Source organism: Phocoena sinus, chromosome 17 (genome assembly GCF_008692025.1).
Source record: "Phocoena sinus isolate mPhoSin1 chromosome 17, mPhoSin1.pri, whole genome shotgun sequence".
NCBI classification, from domain to species: domain Eukaryota; kingdom Metazoa; phylum Chordata; class Mammalia; order Artiodactyla; family Phocoenidae; genus Phocoena; species Phocoena sinus.
Window position 1 is genome coordinate 11,409,312 of NC_045779.1, and position 21,718 is coordinate 11,431,029.

Here is a 21,718-nt window from a genome sequence, read left to right on the forward strand (position 1 = left end):
TCAAAGAATAAAAACAATATAGTATGCTACCATTTGTGTAAGAGGACTACACGTACATGTTTGCACATACAGAAATACATACAAACTTACTATTATTTGCTCTACACTTTTAACTTTTTACACTTTAACTTTTAACTTTTTACACTTTTAACTTTTTACCACGTCATCTAATACTTTTTCAAATTCTCCTTAATTTCAAAATTATAACACTGAGACTGAAATTACTAAAGGCAACTTACAAGCAGAGCCGAGTGGACGACAGGGGGGTTGGGATGGTCCATAAATAAAATAGGCCGGGCAGACATCCCTGATCCTGGACAATGGCTCTACGGTTTAATGGATCTGCTGCTAGATCCCGGAGCTGGTTAACTACCGAGAGAGCATCAGGTTCTTCATTCATGGTGGAGGAGGACGAATTCATCTTCTATGCCATACACGTGAACAAAATCTTCTTAAATTCTGTAGAAATGGTTGGCAAAATTAGTTCTAGACTGGTGAGGCATATTATGGCATTTGTTAAGTAATCAGAATCACAGCACTTTCAGAAAGAAACAGATGAATCTAAATCGCAAAAACTTAAGCATTTGGCAATTCCAGTCTGAGAACATAGGAAGCTAACTAACAACAACAAAAAATCAAGTTATTTATGTGTGCACAATGTTCAAAGAACACGTCATCTTCATTATTCCAATAAACTTTTTAGCAATACATATTTTAACACCGAAGTACAATAAACAAGATCTTTACAGTTCAAACTTACAACCTTTGCTACACTTCTCAAACTGTAACTGCCAGTGTTTTTTTCCTCTAGAACACTTCTGGAGCCTAAGACAAGTGTCTCCGAGAAAAGTGGCTGGCTGACAGCTTTTTTTCTAAATCATCTGTGAACAAAACCCAGTTTACTGGGTTTACAAAAGATAACATCCCTTAAGAAGAAGGAGGGAGTCAAAGAAGGTCATGAACAAAGAAGCCAAGAAGGGGATCTTGCCCTGTGCCTCAGGCCAGTGGAGTCTGCGAGATCAGGGTGGATCTGAACCGAATCTAACCACACCTGTCCGTCCCTAAGTGGTCCAAACTCAGAAGAATGAAACAGATTTTGAGGTGAGGTATTTCATTTGGCAGATAAGGAAACAGTCACAGAGAAGTTAAATAATTTGCCTCAGGTGACAAAAGCTAGTTAGTATAGAACTGGGCTGAAAGCTTATTTATTATCTCCTAAACTGGTCAGCAGTCGTTCCACTTCCCATACCTTCCTTTTAAACTCAGCATACCTTTTCCCCACAAAAGTAAACAAGATATTTTAGAAAATGTAACATAATAAACATACAAGCAGAAATACAAAATAACAAGGAATAATTTTCACAGATGCAGAAAGTTAAAAATAGTAACTTCCATTAACCAAGTTACACAATATATTTCTTATTAGGAAGAATATAAAGGTGTTGGGGGAGGAATTCCCTAGCGGTCCAGTGGTTTAGACTCGTGCTTCCACTGCAGGAGGCACAGGTTCGATTCCTAGTGGGGGAACTGAGATCCCATGCCATGCAGCAGGGACAAAAAAAAAAAGAATATAAAGGTGTAGTAAATACTTTCCACAAAGTAATGAGTTAGTTTTAATGCTAATTTCAAAAACCATGCCAACTGGGGGAGGTGGGCTGGGAAATTATTCTGTAACGCCAGACAGCCTACTAAAGTTATTTGGGAGGAAAAAGGTAATAAAGCTGAAACGGTCTTCCCATATATTGAAATATACAAAGATATAAAGAGTAAAGCAGTAGTACGGGGTGGGAGGTAGTTGAGAGACACTTCTCCCAGGAAAGCTGTTTATACAGTCCATCTAAGAAAGCAGGCTCTACGTGAATCAGACCCTGGCTCCACCACTTGGTAAGTGTGATTTTAGGCAGGTCACATAAACTCTTTGTCTCAGTTTCTACATCTGTAAAATGGGATTAGTCATAGCAGCTATCAAATGGTTTATACTGTCCAGATGAAATAACCAATACACGTAAAAGGCTTAGGTGACACATTCTAAGTGCTCAATAAATAATGGTTGCAAGTTACATGGGGTCAAAAATCAATGAAAAATAGTAAGATTATTCAATAAAGGGTATTGGAATAACTTCTAAGCAATTTAAAACCACTGCTAAGATCTTTAACTCGTAACACATGGGGGAAAAATATCATATCCCAGATAAAATACTTTAAAAGTTAAATTTTTGAAGTTTTCAAGCAAGCATAAAATAAAGGACTCAGAGAAAACAAGGCTTCAACAGGATAGTATTTGGCAGATAATCTTCTCAAAATGAAAATATAGTTACTTCAGCAATTTTAAAAAGGATTTAACAAAAAAGCAATAGACTGAATACTGTACACAGAAATAAGACGCAAGGGTTTGCCTCTTAGGTGCTTCTATTATCAACATCCTGAATATTGCTGTTTACAAGCCAGTTATGCATCATGAACTTTATGTGCTGTCACCAGCACAAATCCTGTCAAAAATGAAAATTGCAGAACCAATCACTGGCCCAAAGGTCCAAGAACCAAATACCCAGAGTAATGGCCTTTTGCTTACAACACTGGCCTTGAAACTGGAGCGCTCCATTCTCATCTAAGGAGTACTTAGAGAACCACTCAGTGGGAATGATTCTGAAAGTTACAGCCTTTCCTGTTCCTTTGAGATGAACAAAAGCCAAGAGTTAAAACTTCTAACCTTATCAGCCCATTCAGAAGGAGAGGGCTCAAATTAGGATCTGCCCAGGAAAATGTAGGGAATAACACAAGGTATACCTTTTACTTTCTCTTTTGTTTAGTTCAATTCGGGCAAACAAATCCTTATGACAATGAACGCACCCCAAACTTTAACAGGCACTCTGATCACCTAAGGGATCTTATTTTAAAAAGCCAATTCTAATTCAGTAGCTGGGGTGAGGTCTGAGAGTCTGCAGTTCCAACAAGCTCCCAGGTGAGGTCTATGCTGCCAGAATGACGCTTTAAAAAGCTAGGAGTTAAGTGATAGATGGGAGGCACCTGTAATTAGGTAGCTGCCTGATTTTCTTTCAGCCAAGATGTACCATTCAACTCAAAGAATTATTTAGCTCTCATATACAGAGTTTAATATAAATACACAGAGCTACACAACCACAACTTAAATCCATATTCAGTTAAGCGAGTTTTTTTAAAAAATAACGTAAGCAGTGACATCAAATTTCGGCTTGCCCTTTACTAGCAACTAACTCTTTGAGAAGTTGGGTTACCTCCTTTGAGCCTCAGCTTCCTCTCATAATAATCCTGAGTGGTTGTCAGGATCAAATAAGAACTTCAGATGGTGCTAACAGTACCAGCAATTAGCAAACAAGAACGATACTTGATCCTGTGGGAACCTCTATTTGGCCACGTGTTGGGGTACACACATAAGTACACTACCACGAAAGGAAGTGCTGTAGGCACAACGCCCCCAAGAACTGTTTTTAAAATACAGAGATGTGAACGCTGGTCTCGCTTGAATGAAGCCGAACCCAACCATGTCCTTCTGCTCTTAGTAGACACGCAGGAGCATAAAGCTAATAGAAAGTTAGTAAACAACAACCTGGAGAGATGAAGAAGTGAGATGACACCCATTAATAATGTTAGGGTTTGTGAAAATCGGACGTGCAGGGGACGGGGAGAAAGTGAACAAAGCTAACATTTTCCCAGGACACGTGGGAGCAGAGCTTTTAAAGCGCCTGGAGGGACGCACTGCCTCAAGGCAGGCAGCGCGCCCCGCCCAGGCCGACTGGCCGCCTGCGTGCAGGTGCCGCTTTCTGCGGCCTTCCCGGCTCCACCGCTTTGTCTGCCGTCGCTGGACCCTACTTACCGCTCCAGCGTTCTAGGAATCCGGAGCCTGCTGCAGCATCAGGGCCACACCGACGGATAACGTAGAGGAAACCCAGCAGGCGCGGAGCGAGTCCCTCCTTTCGCAGACGCGGCCTCGGCGATGACAAACGACCCTACTGACTTTAGGAGCCAAAAAAACCTAGGACGCTGGCAGGGAAAGGCTTTACGGACTCTCCCCCATGACCCAGCCACCTCGGCCGGTTTCTGCCCTCCCATTGGCTAATACCATTCCACAGAGTGTAAGACATCCAATCCACGAAGGCCTTCTTAGACTAAAGCGTTCATTGGTGAACAAGGAAATGCTCGAAGCGTTGAACAGGAGGGTCTAGGGAGAACCCGGGAAGAGTGAATTGGACCAAACGACTCTCCGTCCATTAAGCGCTAAGCAATGGAACGTGGTTCCCTCTGAGAAGCCGCCGCGCTTTCCCGACTACAATTCCCAGCGTTCCTGCGGTAGAGGAACCTGTCCCCTGCGGCCTTCAAGAAATTCAAGTTGAACGTACTTCTCTAGCAACTCTTTCAGTTCCAATAGGGCAGCTTTGTAATATTTCACTGGCTTCTGTGAGTCTTAATTCAGAATCTTTTCAAATTTTTTTCTTTTTACTGAGGACAGTAGCACTGTCTTCGTAGAAGCGCGAAGGTAGCAAAGTACAGTTTTTTGTTTTTAAATAGAAACTTCTTTTTGGACTTTTTTTTTTGTAAGGAAAAAGAGCCTTATGATCAGGGAAATTTTCTTAAACTCGTGAAGAAGTATTTTTAAAACATTGTCTTCTATTTAGTTTATCAAAGTAAGGGTTTAAATTCTGTTTCTATTCATGGCAGTCACTGAAGTTTTTGTTCTGTTTAGGTATACGTTTTATATTCTTTTAATATATCTCTAAATGTAAGTATAATTTAAATCCCAAGGACAGTCTGATTATAATTCTTCCGTTGCACTCAATAACCTCACTGAAAAAATTCTGAATTCTCTTTCACAGTTTGATTCTGCCACGTACTTCCTATATTAAGTCCGAAGGAATTTGAGAGGCCTCTAATGGAGAAAGAGTGTGAGTGAGTATAAATATCCCCGGCTGTACAGTTGTCTCTCCTAATGTTTCTCCAATACTTTGATTCGTCTGTAAGTGAATTTAAAAACCAAACGGTTACTTCAGCCCAAATTCCTTGCCTTCACTTGTTCTTCGTTATCCTTCTCTTCCTCCTAATAAGCTCAAGCAAAAAGGGGCAAAGTTGAGTAGAAAAGATCTCTTTCACACCGTTTGACCTATAGCAAAAACACATCTGGCTGGTTTCTACTTTCCAAAGTCACAAGAGAGAGTGGTAGTAAGTGAATATTGAATCTAAAATAAAAGGAGAAGAGGATGGTGGCATGATGTCCAGTGATAGAAGCACCAGCCTCATTTGTAAAACTCAGCCAGACCAATTAACTGCTGGAACTGAAAAAAAAAAAAGAAAGAAAGAAAGAAATAGGAAAAAAGGAATCGTAAATGTAGAAAACTGTAAAAAATATAAGAAGTACAAAGGGCAGAGTCAGGTTAAACATAGCCCATTTGACTGAGTAAATTAAACTTTGTTCAGTATTGTTATCAAAAACAATAACCCAGGGAAATAAACTTGCTATTTTTGCTGAGGTTAATTTGTATATTAGAAAAGGAAAAGTCGTTTGGGGTTTTCCCAACTAATTATTGATATAGGTTTTTGGCACCAGTCAGAATATATGTTCAATAGAGTTTTTTACTTTTAGAAGTTCACAATCTAAAGTTAAATATAGTCACACTTCCACATATATACAATGGAATATTACTCAGCCATAAAAAAAGAATGAAATAATACCATTTGCAGCAACATGGGTGGACCTGGAGATTACCGAACTAAGTGAAGTAAGTCAGAGAAAGACAAGTATCATGATATTGCTTATATACAGAATCTAAAAAAAAAAAACAAAAGACAAATGAACTTATTTACAAAACAGAAACAAGACTCACAGACTTAGAGAATGAACTTACGGTTACCAGGGTGGAAGGGTGGGGGGAAGGGGTAGATTGGGAGTTTGGGATTGACATATCACATTGCTATACTTCAAATAGATAACCAGGGACTTCCCTGGTGGTGCAGTGGTTAAGACTCCACCTGCCAATGCAGGGGACATGGTTTCGAGCCCTGGTCTGGGAAGATCCCACATGCTGCGGGGCAACTAAGCCCGTGCACCACAACTACAGAGCCAGCACTCTAGAGCCCATGAGCCACAAGTATTGAGCGCACGTGCCACAACTACTGAAGCCCACACACTTAGAGCCCGTGTTCCACAGCAAGAGAAGCCACCGCAATGAGAAGCCCGTGCACCACAACAAAGACCCAACGCAGCCAAAATAAAATAAATAAATTTATTTTTTTAATTTTAAAAAATAGATAACCAACAAGGACCTACTGTAAAAAAATAATAATAAAAATATAAAATAATAAAGTAAAAAAATAAACATTTGTAGCTGGACATAAATAAATAAATGTAGTCACACTTCTGACTTTACAGTATCAAAAAGACCAATTTCTTCCTAGCAAACTGCCATTACAGAGAGTAGGTGACTGACATTAAAAAGCAGGGAATGAAAAAAAAAAAAAAAAAAAAAAGGGAATGTTAGGGAAGGTGGGAGGGAGGGAGACACAAGAGGGAAGAGATATGGGAACATATGTATATGTATAACTGATTCACTTTGTTATAAAGCAGAAACTAACACACCATTGTAAAGCAATTATACTCCAATAAAGATGTAAAAAAAAAAAGCAGGGAATGCATTCACAAAAAATAATTACCAGTTTCATAAGCACTATGGATTGTAAGCCACAGGAAAGTCTTTTAAGGTTTTAAGAATTTATATCCCCATATTAAAAATGTATGAACTCAACACCAGTGAAGTTATACTACCTGCCATTGTGAGTCATTGCTTGTGTTTAACCTCAGGCAGGACACAGCTGGAATGTCAAGTTTCTCAATGGCTGTGTTGCTTAAGACACATGAATCACCTAATGGCAGTTTTATTAATTCAATTATTTAACAAACATTTTTGGAACACATACAATGTGCTAGAGACAGTCTTAGCAATGGGTTCAACGATGAGGAAGAATATAATCACTGCCCTCAAAGAGCTCATGGTCTAGTGCAGTGGTTTCCAAAACTTTTTGATCAAGCATCCCTTTCAGCTTAAAAAAAATTTTCTGAGCACATAGCTCTGATATATGTATATGTATTTATTTATTCACAGATGCTATACATATACTGATGTAGACTTTAAAATATGTCAAAATAGAAAATTTTAAAGGATGAGAAATAATTATAAATAGAAGCACTGAATATAAAATTGTATCCATTATTACCTCATTTACCAAAATATTAAATTCCAGGTGGATTAAACACTCAAGCGTAAAAAATAAAATATTAAAAATCCTTTAGGGGTGCTTCCCTGGTGGTGCAGTGGTTGAGAGTCTGCCTGCCGAGGCAGGGGACGCGGGTTCGTGCCCGGTCTGGGAGGATCCCACATGCCACGGAAACGGCTGGGCCCTTGAGCCATGGCCGCTGAGCCTGCGCGTCTGGAGCCTGTGCTCCACAACGGGAGAGGCCACAGCAGTGAGAGGCCCGCGTACCACAAAAAAAAAAAAAAAAATCCTTTAGGAAAATTTCAGAGACTACAGCAAAGAAGTAGGGGAGACCTTAAACGAAAGTGGGAACCAAGAAATTTTTATAAAAAAGAAGAAATGGTCATATTTGACTTGTTTTAAAAAACATTTTTTTTGGTATGGAAAAAAGATACATAAGCAATGGCAATGATAATAGATTTGGGGGTAAATTTGCAACTCGGTGGGCAGATAGTAACATTCAAAAATTGATTACAAATTGGAAGTTCCCTGGCCATCCAGTGGTTAGGACTTGGTGCTTTCACTGCCGTGGCCCAGGTTCAACCCCTGGTGGGGGAACTAAGATCCCACAAGCCACTAGGCCAAAAAAAAAAAAAATTGATTACAAGTTGTCAAGGGCGTAAATAACCCTATGGAAATTGGGTTAAGAATATAAATTGGTATTTAATCAAGAGAAAATCCATATGGCCAATAAACAAGAAAAGACATTTAAATTCACTTGTAATAAGGGAATGCAAATTAATATAACAATGGGAATAATCACTTGATGCTGATCAGGCTAACAAAAATCAAAATAACACAAATTTGCTGGTGGGGATACTGGGTAGGAAGAGGACTCTCAGGTAATGCTGTGAAAATGTAAATTATTACAGCGTTTTAGAACACAATCTAGAAAAATCTATTATTAAAAATAATTCATATTTGATACAGCAATTCATTTCTCAAGAATCTAAACCACAGAAACAAAAAGCACCGGTATATAAAGACAGTAAGAACAAAGATGTTTATTGCAGCATTGTTCATGTTGGAACAACAACAAAAAAAAAACCCTGAAACAACACCAACAACATCCAACATCAAATGAATGCATATCAATAGTGGAATGTTTTAGTAAATGATGGTATAGCTAAAAAACGTGGACCATTATGAAAACTATATTAAAAGTCATTAAGAAAAGGAAATTAGAGCTCTAGGAAAAGACACAATGTTTAGTAATAAAAGTAAGATGCTTAAAATTATATGTCGTATGATCTGATTTTTGAAAACAATAACAAATATCCTACACATGTTTATATATCTTTATATGTTATTGTGTGAGCATGGAAAATATAGAGAGATATAATCTAGGTTTTCATCATATATTACATGAATAAATAGCGTAGGATCTGGGGGACTAGGAACCCACCACACCAAGAAAAGCCAAAAATAAATAAAGTAACTTTGGGAATTCCCTGGAGGTTCAGTGGTTAGGACTCTGCGCTTTCACTGCAGGGGGCCCGAGTTAGATCCCTGGTCCTAGGAAAATAGGTTGCCACGCGACACGGCCAAAAAATTAAAAAATAATAAGGTAACTTTACTAGGGGGTTGTAAATGTAGTTTTATATATAATGCATAAATTTGCATTAAGTAAAATCATATATGTAATAAAGTGTATCTGTGTGTTAGGTTAAAAGGCAAAAGGGTATTTAGCAGTTCCAAGGAGCTATTGTACTTTTGTAAGTATGAGAGTGACAAACTGGGGGTCACCAAACAGTCTGAGGAAGATACATAGGAGGCGGGAGGCTGGTGGGGCAACCAGTGAGCCCTACTTAGTGCCTCAGTGTCTGTAGGACCTAATTCAAAAAAGCTACATGGTGCCGTATGGTTCAGACAAATCTGAGTTTGCTTACTTGCTGGCTGTATGACTTTGTACTAGTAGTCACTGCTGCTGAGGACCTCAGTCTCTTCTAAAAAACAGAGATCATGGCACCTGCCTTCCAAGATTGCTGTGGAAATTAGTTAAAATAGTGTAAGTGAGAGCACCCACAGCAGTATCTAGAAGATGTTCCATAAATGTACATTTAGTGCCATGTCTCTCTGTAAAAAATCTGCTATCTAGAAAAGATCTGATGAAAGCTAATTTATAATGATAAAATTCAAGAGTGCTTGAATACTGGGGGGAAAAAAAGAAATGTCACTGGTTACCTTTAGAGAATTTGAAGGAACCAACTCATTTTTCTGAAAACTGCTAAATAAAGAGAGAATCAAACCAAGCATTAAATTTGCCTTTCTTAAATGTACTACACTTCAGTGTAACAAAATTGTTGACATGAGATTATTCTGAAAACTGGTAGCTATTAAGAAACAAGCATCAACCTGCTTTCCTTTACAAACATGCCTCAAGGTAACCAATTAGCTAACAAATGAAAAGGGATGATAACACATCCCTTTGTGTTACTGTTCTGCAAACCATAATCAGATCACGGATCTAGGCAGTGATCATCAATAGCTGTTAACGTTACAAAAAGAAGCACATGAACATTATGTAGCTTCTGATGCAAGAATACACCACCACATATGAAGTATTCTTGCCAAAAAATGGAGCCTGAATCAGATCAAGCCTTTATATCTAATCAGCAGTTTACAGAAAATAAAAGAAGACAAAGGAATTGTTAAATGTCGCCATAGGAATGCAATCGGCAGAGTCCTGAATGTGGGAAATTTCTATGGGACAAAATTCTCAGTTTCTTCACTAAAACAAAACAAGAAATAGTGGGGTGTCGGGGGTGGGGTGAGGGGCGTGCTATGTAGATTAAAACAGATTTCAGCGACTATCCACAAAATGTAATGCGTGGCTTTGTTTAACATTCCAATTCAAAGAAACCAACAATAAAAAAAAATTAAAAATAAATGAGACAACCAGGTAAATGTACACACTGAATTGATGACATTAAGAAATAATTATTAATGTTCCAAGCCTGATAATAGTATAGATATGTTTTTCAAAAGACTCCTTCCTGGCTCTTTCGCTGCCAGGGGCCCAGGTTCAACCCCTGGTCAGGGAACTAAGATTCCGCAAGCCACATGGCATGGCCAAAAAAAAAAATAAAAAACAAACAAAAATAAAATAAAAAGACTCCTTATCTTTTAGGGATACACACAGAAATATTTATGTTTGAAATGACATGCCTGAGATTAGCTTCAAGAGAATCAAAGAGTTTGCTTGTATGAGGCCTTGTGGTTTATTCCCTGGCATCACCTCTAAACAAGAAACAACAAAAAGAGTCAAAGAGGCCAAGAAAGAGCAAAGGTGAAACCAGTAGGAATAGGTGGCTGGTTGTTGAAGCTGTGTGATGGATATATGAGGATTCATTGTACTGTGCTTTTTACTTTTGTGTACGTTTAACATTTTCCAGAATTACAATTTTTTTAAATAAATAAATTTATTTATTTTTGGCTGCGTTGTGTCTTCGTTTCTGTGTGTGGGCTTTCTCTAGTTGCAGTGGGCAGGGGCTACTCTTTGTTGCGGTGCATGGGCTTCTCATTGCAGTGGCTTCTCTTGTTGTGGAGCACAGGCTCTAGGTGCACGGGCTTCAGTAGTTGTGGCATACGGGCTTCAGTAGTTGTGGCTTGTGGGCTCTAGAGCACAGGCTCTGTAGTTGTGGCACACGGGCTTAGTTGCTCTGCAGCATGTGGGATCTTCCCGGACCAGGGCTCGAACCCGTGTCCCCTGCATTGGCAGGTGGATTCTTAACCACTGCCCCACCAGGGAAGTCCTTGCAGGCGGATTCTTAACCACTGCGCCACCAGGGAAGTCCCCAGAATTACAGTTTTAAAAACAAAACCATTTAAAAACATAAATAAGAGCTCTGTGGGTCAGTGTCTATCCCAAAATCTGGTTTACAGAAGGAAATATCACAATCTCTGGAACGCAGTGACCTTTTGACCTATTTGGATATACGTCTTTAAGGATTTACTGTACATCAGATCGCTTTGTACACTGATCTGAGAAAAATAGTTTCAAGGCTTAGAACTACCAAATTTATCCAATAGTACATGATTAAATCACAATAGCTTAACAAATTCTTCATTGGACACTGTGGTAAAACACATTCGTTTATACTGAGATTTACATGACTGAAGCAGATTTAAACATTATTCTCTCTTAACAATACCTGCCTTGAAGCCAATAGCCCTGACCTATTAGGCATTAACCGGCATCTTCTGACTGTCCCCTAATGTGAGATCATGTTGGCCCACCAGTTAGCTCTGACCAGTAGTCCTGCAGCTTCATCTCTCCTACACATCCAGCCTCCCTTTGTCTTAAAGTGTCCCTCACATGGGTACTTCGCTGTCCTACCCAGTGGTCTTTTACCAGCTAGGTTTTCCTAGATTCTAACTCAGGACCTCTTGAGGCCCATTTCAGTGTGATATATTTTTTATAGACAGGCAATCAGAGCTGTCAAAAATCAGAACTAGAGAAAGGGTCTCGATTTCCAAATAGGGCTGTCCTTAAACCTAATATGAGAAACAGACTGATGGACATATTTGGACATTTGTCTGTCCCTTACTTTACTAATATCAGGGTCACAATCATATGAACTGACTGTTTGTCCTTCATGGTTATTATTAATTGGGCCCTTGTGATAAGGCATGCATTGCCCTTAGTATTTTATAAATGTTACACAATCAGTCTTCAGGGCTACCCTTTGAGGGTGACTATTTTCCCCACTGTCAGGAGATGGAGGTCAGGAAATTGAGACCTGCGGAGACTTACAGTTGGTAAGTGCAGAGGCGTATTTGAATATAGGTCTGTCGGACTTAGAAGCCCACAGTCTTTCTACAATAGAATTCTGCCTATCAACCAAAATGAACAAGTGGGAATCTAACCTCTTGTTAAATCTCTGCGAGGAAACTGGCCCACAACTGGCCTTGGTCACCTTTCTATTGCCTAATATACACTTAATAATGATAAATCTCTTTGCCTAAATAACAGCATTATAATCGTTTAATTTCCTGTTAGGAATCTGGAAGCGTATAAAGGTCAAGGGACTTTTTCAAGCCTGTATGTTGAGTAAGAGAGAACTCTGCTGTTTTTTTCTCCCCTATATAATAAATACTTCAACTAGCAGATGAAATTTCAGTTATTCTGGATTCTGCCAAGAAAGCTAAGCCATTAATTTGGGTAAAGAATTCCAGGATCAGATACACTAAAAAGAAAAGTCTATTGTCTTCTAAAATCCCCAAATGGATTGCCCTGTAACCTTCTACATTTTAAGAATTAGCTATACAGAACAACCACCTAAGTTTCTGGGAAGGAGCCTGGGTATATGTATTTATTTTTTATTTTGTAATTTATTTAATCTTATTATACAAGTTAACACATATTAAATATGCAAAAGTTATTGAAATACAGAAAAGAATACAGAAAAGTAAAACCATAATTCTACCACCCAGAGAGGAATACTATTGACATTTTGTTATATATATCCTTCCAAAGAGTTTTCTATGCATATTCAATATATTCGTATTTGCTTTTTAAATCAATATGGAATCATATTTTATACATTTTTAATTAATCATGGCTCTCTATGGGTATAGGTATTTTTAAACAAATTCCAAAGTGAAATTTAAGAACCACTGATCTTATGGAGTCAGAAATTGTATTAGTTATCTATTGCTTCCTAACAAATTACTCCAAAACATAGCAACTTAACACAATAATCATTTATTATCTCATAGTTTCTGTGCATGAAGAATCCATGTGTGGCTTAGCTGGATGTTTCTTGGCTCAGGGTCTCTCTCAAAGCTGCAATCAAGGTGTCAGTGGGGCTGCAATCATTTCCAGGCTCAAGTGGGAGAGAATCTTTTTCCAAGTTCACTCATACGGCTGTTAGCAGGATTCAGTTTCTTATAGGCTGATGTACAGATGGTCAGAGGCCTCCCTCAGTTTTTTGCCATGTGGACCTCTCCATAGGACAGTTCACATCATGGTGGATGGCTTCTCAGAGTGAATGAAGGAGAGACCAGGAGAGAGCAAGCAAGATGGAAGCTACAGTCTTTTTGTAACCTAATCTTGGAAGTGACGTCCCATCTTTCTTGCTGTAGTCTATTCGTTAGAAGGGAGTCACTAGGTCCAATCCACCCTAGAGGAGAGGAAATTACACAAGAGCATGAATACCAGGCAGAGATCTTTGGGGGCCCTTTTAGAGGCTGCCTATCACAGGGATATAAACAAAGAATTAAAAAACAAGGCAGCAATATATGTGCACCAGGAGAGGTTAGATTCAATGATATCCCAGGAGCAACTAGTACACCCAATGTCTAGATTTTGATTTCTAAATACCATTCCAGGACTCCTTGAAGAAATGGAGAAATGGCTGACTCTAATGCTGGGGCAAGAAAAGTACAAGATCAGCCTGGAGCCTCTTGTAGTTCAAGAAAAAAGATGATGATCAAAAAGCAAAAAAGGGGCTTCCCTGGTGGCGTGGCAGGGAGTCTGCCTGCCAAGGCAGGGGGATGCGGGTTCATGCTCCGGTCTGGGAGAATCCCACATGCCGCAGAGCGGCTGGGCCCGTGAGCCGTGGCCGCTGGGCCTGTGCGTCCGGAGCCTGTGCTCCGCGACGGGGGAGGCCACGGCAGTGGGAGGCCCGCGTACCGCAAAAAAAAAAAAAAAAAAAAAAAACCAAAAAAGGAGGGACTTCCCTGGCGGTCCAGTGGTTAAGACTCCGTGCTCCCAATGCAGGAGCAGTTCGATTCCTGGTTGGGGAACTAAGATCCCACATGACGCACAGCACAGCAATAAATAAATAAAAATAAATAAAATTTTAAAACGCAAAAACGGCACATGAGCCAACCTAAGAGAGCTTCCAATGGTCACGCTAGAACAATTTGAGCAACAAAATAAAAATCATATATAGAATATAAAATGAAGTATAAAATAAATATACATGCATATTTATAAACAAATTATTGAATACAAATAAATAAATGGGGGGTGGGGAGAGAGATGAATCTTCTTTACAGAAGAATTCCAAATAATTTGTATAGATATTCTACTCCAAGGGGTGAAGCTTAATCTCTTACTGTCCTTCAGTGTGGGCTGGATTTAGTGACTTGCTTCCAGAGAATAGGGAAAGAGGGGAAAAATGCCCCTTTACAGTGGAGAAGCTAGCAAACACTACCATGGTCCAGGTGATTGGGGTTAACATCAGCAGTAATTAAGTCATCATGTACCCCTGATGTGATGTGCTGAGAAGGGCATTCCACCCATACGGTATTTTTCCCAAAATTTATAATCCCAGTCTAATCATGAGAAAAAAAATCTGACAAATTCAAATTGAGGAACACTATACAAAATACCTGACCAGACCTCTCAAGACTGTCGTGGTCACATCAAAGTTATGAAAAACAAGGAAAGACTGAGAAACTCTGACAGACCAGAGCAGTCTAAAAAGACATGATGACTAAATGCAGTGTGGCACCTTGGATTCAATTCTGGAACAGAAAAAGGATTAGTAAGAACTGAGTTAAGTCTGGAATTTGTACCAGTGTTGGCTCCTTAGTTTTATAAATGTATTATGATAATGTAAGACGTTAGCATTAGGGGAAACTGGGTGAGGAGTACACAGGAACTTTTTGTACTCTTTGCAAACTTTTCTGTAAATCTAAAGTTATTCCAAAATAAAGTTTATTAAAAACAGAAAGTAAAGCATCCTACTTATAATTTTTTTTTTTGCGGTACGCGGGCCTCTCACTGTTGTGGCCTCTCCCGTTGCGGAACACAGGCTCCGGACGCGCAGGCTCCGGACGCGCAGGCTCAGCGGCCATGGCTCACGGGCCCAGCCGCTCCGCGGCATGTAGGATCTTCGCGGACCGGGACACGAACCCGTGTCCCCTGCATCGGCAGGTGGACTCTCAACCAATGCGCCACCAGGGAAGCCCCCTACTTATAATTTAAAAAGTGTGATGACTGAAAGATTTCCCCCTAGGTTAGCTTCTGGCTGAGCACATTTCAAACTCTCTCTTCCACCAGCTAAATGCTTCTAGTGCTAGGTGCCACGGGACACATCCATTTGTGAGATGGAATAAAGCACGGCTAGGAGTATTCCTGGAAGCCATTCCAACACCGGGAGAGTCAGCAGTAACTTAGGGAAGTAGCTCAAATTCATCTCAACTCTTTTTCCCTCACCCAGATTCCCCAAATGCCCACGGCCACTCCAGCGTACCTAGGATGAAGGGAAATGTGAAGGAAAGGAAATTGGAACGGAAAAAAAGCCTTAACCAATCCCTATTGAGGAGAGCTTTAAGACATCTTCCTTTTAAAAAGAGTCGAAAGCTACATGTGATAAGGTGAACTCGGTGCTAGGGGCCCACCTTGGGTCTTGGAAAGACCTGTTGCAAGTCCTGGGGCCCGGGCAGAAGCTTCATTAGCTTAGCAGAGCTCCACCCTGGGAAGATCTCAGGAGAAACAGGTGAACTTTGTCAGAAATGCCGCCATGCTTTGCCCCGCCCCTTTAGCTCAGGAGATGCTGCTCTTTCATCCCAGCCCAAGCATTAACTCTTTCTGGATGTGCTGAGAACCCGGGGCAGGCGTAGGCAGGTCTCCCAGGCCCCTCCATGTCTCTATTATAACATTTGGTTATATAAATTAAGTTTGTTGTTATCCTGTAGGCTCACTGAGGGCGTGGTTCAAAGCTTTTTTAAAATCTTCGTACTGTCATAGTGGGCCCCAACAAGCCCTTGTTGAGTAAATGAATTAATGCTCTTGCTGAAGGAGGGAAGCCCTCGCCAGGGAGAGACTGGGGGTCCCAGGATAAGAACATCGGCGCTACGCTGTCTGCAGACTGACCTCTGGGATCAATTACAATGGGAGGGTAAGAGATGCAACTAATCAAGCCAATCAGCAACAGCCTCTTGAAAGGCCATACAGAAATAGGTTTCTCATTCTACCTGTGAATCTTTTATCAGTACTACACACGTTACCATGCTTAATATATTGTTAGCTATAAATGTAATAATCATATTTTCATGACAGAATGATTTGCAATCCAGAGTGTCCTAGGATATTAAGCTCTTAAAAACCATGTGTCCCAGCTATTAAACAGATGCTGGAACTGAAGACTCAGTAAAGTAAAATCGTCATCCATCAGGCACTTTGTACAACCCCACACCCTCACTCTCTCTAAAGACAAACACACCGGGGATACAAAGTCTGTAAAAGGCAGCAGAAGATAAGCCGGGTGAGCACAGGTCCCTACAGCGCGGGATGAAAAAGCTCCACACTGGTTAGCTTAACAAGGGCTTAAGATTCACAGCTTCTTTCAAGGTAATGCACACTTGCGGCTACATTCATCATGTGATTCTCCCTGGACGCCTAGATCTTCAGGTTTACAAGGCACTTCCCAGGGCAGGGAAGTGAAAACGAAAAGCAAGGCGCACGAGCAAGCGCACGCCCCAGCCGAGCCCAGCGCGTGCGCACACTGCGAAGGGCCTCTCCAGGCGCTTCCGGCGGTCGTCTAGCTTTCCGCTCCCGCTCTCAGTGCCCGCCTCAGGGCCGGAGGAAACCGCTGATTGGTCAGCCTGGTCCGGGCTCGGGGCGGAGGTCGGGTGATTGGCAGCAACGCCCCGGGTCAGCCAAGCTGGAAGCCGGAGTTGCTGTAAGGGGTGCGTGGCTGCCGCGCGGCTAAGGTAAAGTGGGGCTAGCGACTCTGGAAAGCGGTCGGCGTGGGGTCGAGGAGGCGCCCCCGGGCCAGACGGCGGTGGGAAACCCTGGTGACAGGGTAGGCGCTGAAGGAGCCGGGCTCGGGCTTGCGGGGAGGCCGGCGGGCTCCGCGGACCGGTTGGGTGTCTGTGCCGCTGCTGGAGGGAGGCGGAGAGGATCTGGGGCAGCCAGGGTGGCTGAGGACCCGGGTGGGGCTGGAGCTTAGGCGGAGCAGAGGGAATTTGGCCGACTTGCCCCGAAGGCTGGCACTCACCCACCCCGCAGCTGCGCCTCCCCGTCCCCGGGCTTTGGTCGGTCGTCTGGAGCCCGCAGTTGGCCCGCCGGCCGTCTGGAAGGCCCTTGGCTGCGGTTCCCGTGGGTGTTGCTCTTTCCCGGGACCGGCGGCCGGACTTGGCGGGCGCACCTCCCGGCCAGGCCTCGGGGATTCGGAGGGAGGAGCACGCCTACCGGGCGGCCGGGGAGATTCAACCAGCTTTCCCTGACTGGCGTTACCGTTGACTTTCCGCCGCTCAGGACTTTCCCAATGTCTTCCTGACCAGGACCAGGATTTGCATTAAGCCCCAAGGGGAAAAAACAAAAATCGACCTTTGGACATTTAAAAACACATTTTTTTATGGAAATCTGCAAACTCTACAGAGGTCGAGAGAATAGTGTGAAGAACTCGGTGTACCCATCACTCAATTTAACCAATTCAACAAGTATCATTACATGGCCAGACTTGCTCCCTCTCCCCGGTTTATTTTGAAGTGTATTCCAGACATATTTCATCTCTTTTACATATTTCTCATGATCAGTAATCATACTTTTCCAGTCATTTGCTTTCTAGAGAGGTTGAGTACAGTGAGGCACACTTGAAGGCGTAGACAGCGTTAATTTAGTTTGCGCTGCAAGAATGTGGGCAGTTCTCTGACGGTGCAGTTTCATTACCTGGTGCTCAGCTTTTCAGAATCACTGAAAACAAAGGTTTTCAAATAATCTAGTTTTGTCTGTAGCTTTACTGCTTTTGAGTAGCATTATGTATTGATTATTTATTAAAGTCTTTTTTGTATTGATAATTTATATTTACCGAGGTTTTGATATGTATGAAGCACTGTGAAATTGTTTCCACCTATTCATTTAACTTTTACAACAGCTGTGTGAAGTAGGTATTATCCCATTTTACAGGTGAGGGGAAAAGAGGCTTAGAGAGGTTAAGCAATTTGCCTGTGATCACACTGATGTAAGGGGCAGGGGGCTGAAATTTAGGATGCTGACCCTGGTCACTGCAAAGTTCTTGCTCTTTTAACCATAATTGAATGTCCTAAGAATTGTGGAGTAAATTAACTGCTGTGGGAAATTCTGTTGAGCTACAAATCCATAATGGGGGGAGAAAAAAAACCCCTGGGTATTTATGCGTACAGTAGTAAGCTAGGTATTTTTGTTTCTTTGAAACCATAAAAGGTTAATACAATTGAATTTAAAGTTATGAGCAAAGTATATAAGTGTAGTTCAGTAAATAGAATTTAAAACATTTATTTTATAGAATATGTCCAGTTAAAGAGGAAGGGAAAAGGGGAAAAAAAAATATGTATCAATGAATAATCGCTACCTCTTTCGGCACTTAGCATATACTGGCAATGTATACTGGATACTTTAATCTGTAGCCCTCATCTTTTCTATCTTATATTACTTCTTAGAGAGCATCTTCATCTTCATCCAAGTAGTTTTAGAGGAGTAAGGTCTAGAAAGAGACAGCTGGACTTGTTCGGAGGACAGCAGAGAAGACCTGTTAAACTGGAGTTTAGGATTCCTACTGTAGGGGACTAGTTCAAAAGTCTAGAAGTAAGGTTAGACTCACACATAGAGGAACTTGAGTGCCAAGTTGAAGGAGTTTGAATTTGAGCAAAGAAGTGACATGATCACAGTCTCATAAGAAGATAGTGAGCTGGCCCTGTCAAAAATGGCTGCACCTGAGATGTGAAGCAATTAGTGAATTAACCTGGTGGAAATAGAAGTTGGTAACTGGTGAACGTATGGATATAAGGAAAGGAGTGGAGGAAAAAAAAAATACTCTGAAGGAGAGGAAGAGGGACTTCGCTGGCCGTCCAGTGGTTTAGACTCCGCACTCCCAGTGCAGGGTACAGGGGTTCCATCCCTGGTCAGGAACTAAGTTCGTACATGCCCAGTGGTGCAGACATTTAAAAAAAAGAGAGGGGAAGAGACAGCATGGCACAGTGGTGCAGCAGGTTCTGAAGTGCTGATAAACTTCAGTTTCTACCCCTTTGTTTTCTTGGGCAGTCTTGGTGATGAGTGTTATTCCTATATAGCTGCTTTTTGAAATGTTAACTACTCAGCTGTTCATCTGTTCTTTTATGTTTATTTACTGTTGATACAACTTACACAATTTAGGTAAGCAACAAAAAGTGATACTGTAATCTCACCGTGTAATGATGCAGAAGTGCATAAATATAAAGAAGAAAAGGTAGAGAATTCCCTCACCAGGCCTCAGACACAAGCAGTGTTAAGCTTTGGTATCTTTTCAAATCTTTTCTTTTGTGTACATGTGTACATAAAATATCTGTTTCACCACTATTTCTATGCTTTGTTTTATATTTTAAAAACAGAATCACATATGTGTTAGTCATTTAGATTTTTATCATGAAATCCTTTCATGTATAGCTTTTTGTTTTAATGGCCATAAACTTAGAATAAGTATGTTGAATATAACTATTTCCTTATTGATGGACATTTAGTTTGCCTCTAGAGTTTCTCTTTTACAACTGATACTTCAGTAACTACCCTTACTAGCTTTTAAAAACTGAACACCTTTCTTGAAACTAACACAACATTGTAAATTAACTACTTGAATTAAAAAAAATAAAAAGTATTGTTAAAATTTGAAAAAAAGTGAACACCTTTACTTATGAAGGTATAATTTACTGAATTTTTCCATAAGGGAATTTTTTAATACACATAATATGTAGGGGACAGTAATTATTACACAACTTATCAAAATCACGTTTATAGTGAATTTTCATCAATTTGCTTGGCCCAAGGAAGCACTTTTAGTTAGTGAAAAATATTATTGACTTCCAAGTAGTGTGAGTATTTTTTTCTACTGATGTCCAGGACCACTTAAGATATTTGAGCAGTCTTTTCGAAAGATTGTTTTAAAATTGATGCCAGGATACTTAATTCATTTGCATGGGAATACTTAAAATAATACTTAAAGGAAATTCCTATCTCATTCACAGGAGGGTTATATGTCAGAGATCCTCACATGAAAATGGCACATCTTTAGTTCAAATGGAAATATAAAGCTACCTCTAACTTCTTTTATAGCATACGGAGAGAAAGTTAACTTCTAAAAATGTTACAGAAAATGTCCTTTAGAAGTTTAGTTTCATATCTATAGCCCATTAACTTGAAAGAATTTTCATCAAGTTTTAATTAGGTTATGTTCTTAGGTTTCTTATCTAAACAGCTTTTTCTTTTGTTTTTGAGAGATGTAGTACAGGTCATGAGATTTATTAATTTGTGGACTGAAAAAAGTTAAACTTATTATATGTCAGACTCTGTGCTAGGTACTGGGAATGTAGCAGTGTACTTAATTTGTATGAATAGTATAGAATATTAATTCAGAATATTGCCAGTAAATTGTACCCATAGGTTGAGTACTATGTCAATGTTTTATAGTGTGGTAAGTGTTCTGACTTAAAGTCTCAGCCCAGACTGACTTGAAGTATAGCAGTGGTCACTAGACTTGAATTTCAAGTTTAATTTCCAGAAACGGTAGGGCTTTGACAACTTTTTTTTTTTTTTTTTGCGGTTCGCGAGCCTCTCACCGTTGTGGCCTCTCCCGCTGTGGAGCAGAGGCTCCGGACACGCAGGCTCAGCGGCCATGGCTCCGCGATCTTCCCGGACCGGGGCACGAACCGTGTCCCCTGCATCGGCGGGCGGACTCTCAACCACTGCACCACCAGGGAAGCCCTGACAACTTTTTATTATAAGTAAGCATTAAAAAAAAAAATCAAAAGTAACACTCATCTACTGTCCCCACATCCTAAAAGAAATAGCATTTTAATACTAAAAACATAAGAAGGACATATTCTCAAAATAAAGGACAGTAACTTTTTTTTTTAACATCTTTATTGAGGTATAATTGCTTTACAATAGTGTGTTAGTTTCTGCTTTATAACAAAGTGAATCAGTTATACATATACATATGTTTCCGTATCTCTTCCCTCTTGAGTCTCCCTCCTTCCCACCCTCCCTATCCCACCCCTCCAGGCGGTCACAAAGCACCGAGCTGATCTCCCTGTGCTATGTGGCTGCTTCCCACTAGCTATCTACCTTACGTTTGGTAGTGTATATAAGTCCATGCCTCTCTCTCGCTTTGTCACAGCTCACCCTTCCCCCTCCCCATGTACTCAAGTCCGTTCTCTAGTAGGTCTGTGTCTTCATTCCTGTCTTACCCCTAGGTTCTTCATGACATTTTTTTTCTTAAATTCCATAATATGTGTCAGCATACAGTATTTGTCTTTCTCTTTCTGACTTACTTCACTCTGTATGACAGACTCTAGGTCTATCCACCTCATTACAAATAGCTCAATTTCGTTTCTTTTTATGGCTGAGTAATATTCCATTGTATATATGTGCCACATCTTCTTTATCCATTCATCTGATGATGGGCACTTAGGTTGTTTCCATCTCTGGGCTTTTGTAAATAGAGCTGCGATGAACATTTTGGTACAT

The 21,718-nt window shown here is 40.6% G+C and overlaps 2 protein-coding genes across 7 annotated transcripts in view; one reads left to right on the plus strand and one right to left on the minus strand.

Moving 5' to 3' along the window:
• ARMC1 (armadillo repeat containing 1) overlaps positions 1-4,054 on the minus strand; it is a 34,944-nt gene extending 30,890 nt beyond the window's left edge. The window contains 3 exon segments of the mRNA XM_032610352.1: positions 240-292; positions 295-459; positions 3,854-4,054. Coding sequence (XP_032466243.1) covers positions 240-292; positions 295-421 — 180 coding nt within the window. The 5' untranslated portion in view covers positions 422-459; positions 3,854-4,054.
• A 202-nt stretch (positions 4,055-4,256) lies between these two features.
• MTFR1 (mitochondrial fission regulator 1) overlaps positions 4,257-21,718 on the plus strand; it is an 80,451-nt gene continuing 62,989 nt past the window's right edge. For 2 of the 6 annotated variants that reach the window (XM_032610001.1, XM_032610000.1), the window contains exon 1: positions 16,895-16,950. The gene's annotated coding sequence lies outside the window, so the exon portion shown is untranslated. Of the gene's footprint in view, positions 4,757-4,850; positions 4,924-16,858; positions 17,043-21,718 lie in introns of those variants that run through there. The other 4 variants (XM_032610003.1, XM_032610002.1, XM_032610004.1 and 1 more) reach the window with 4 other exon arrangements.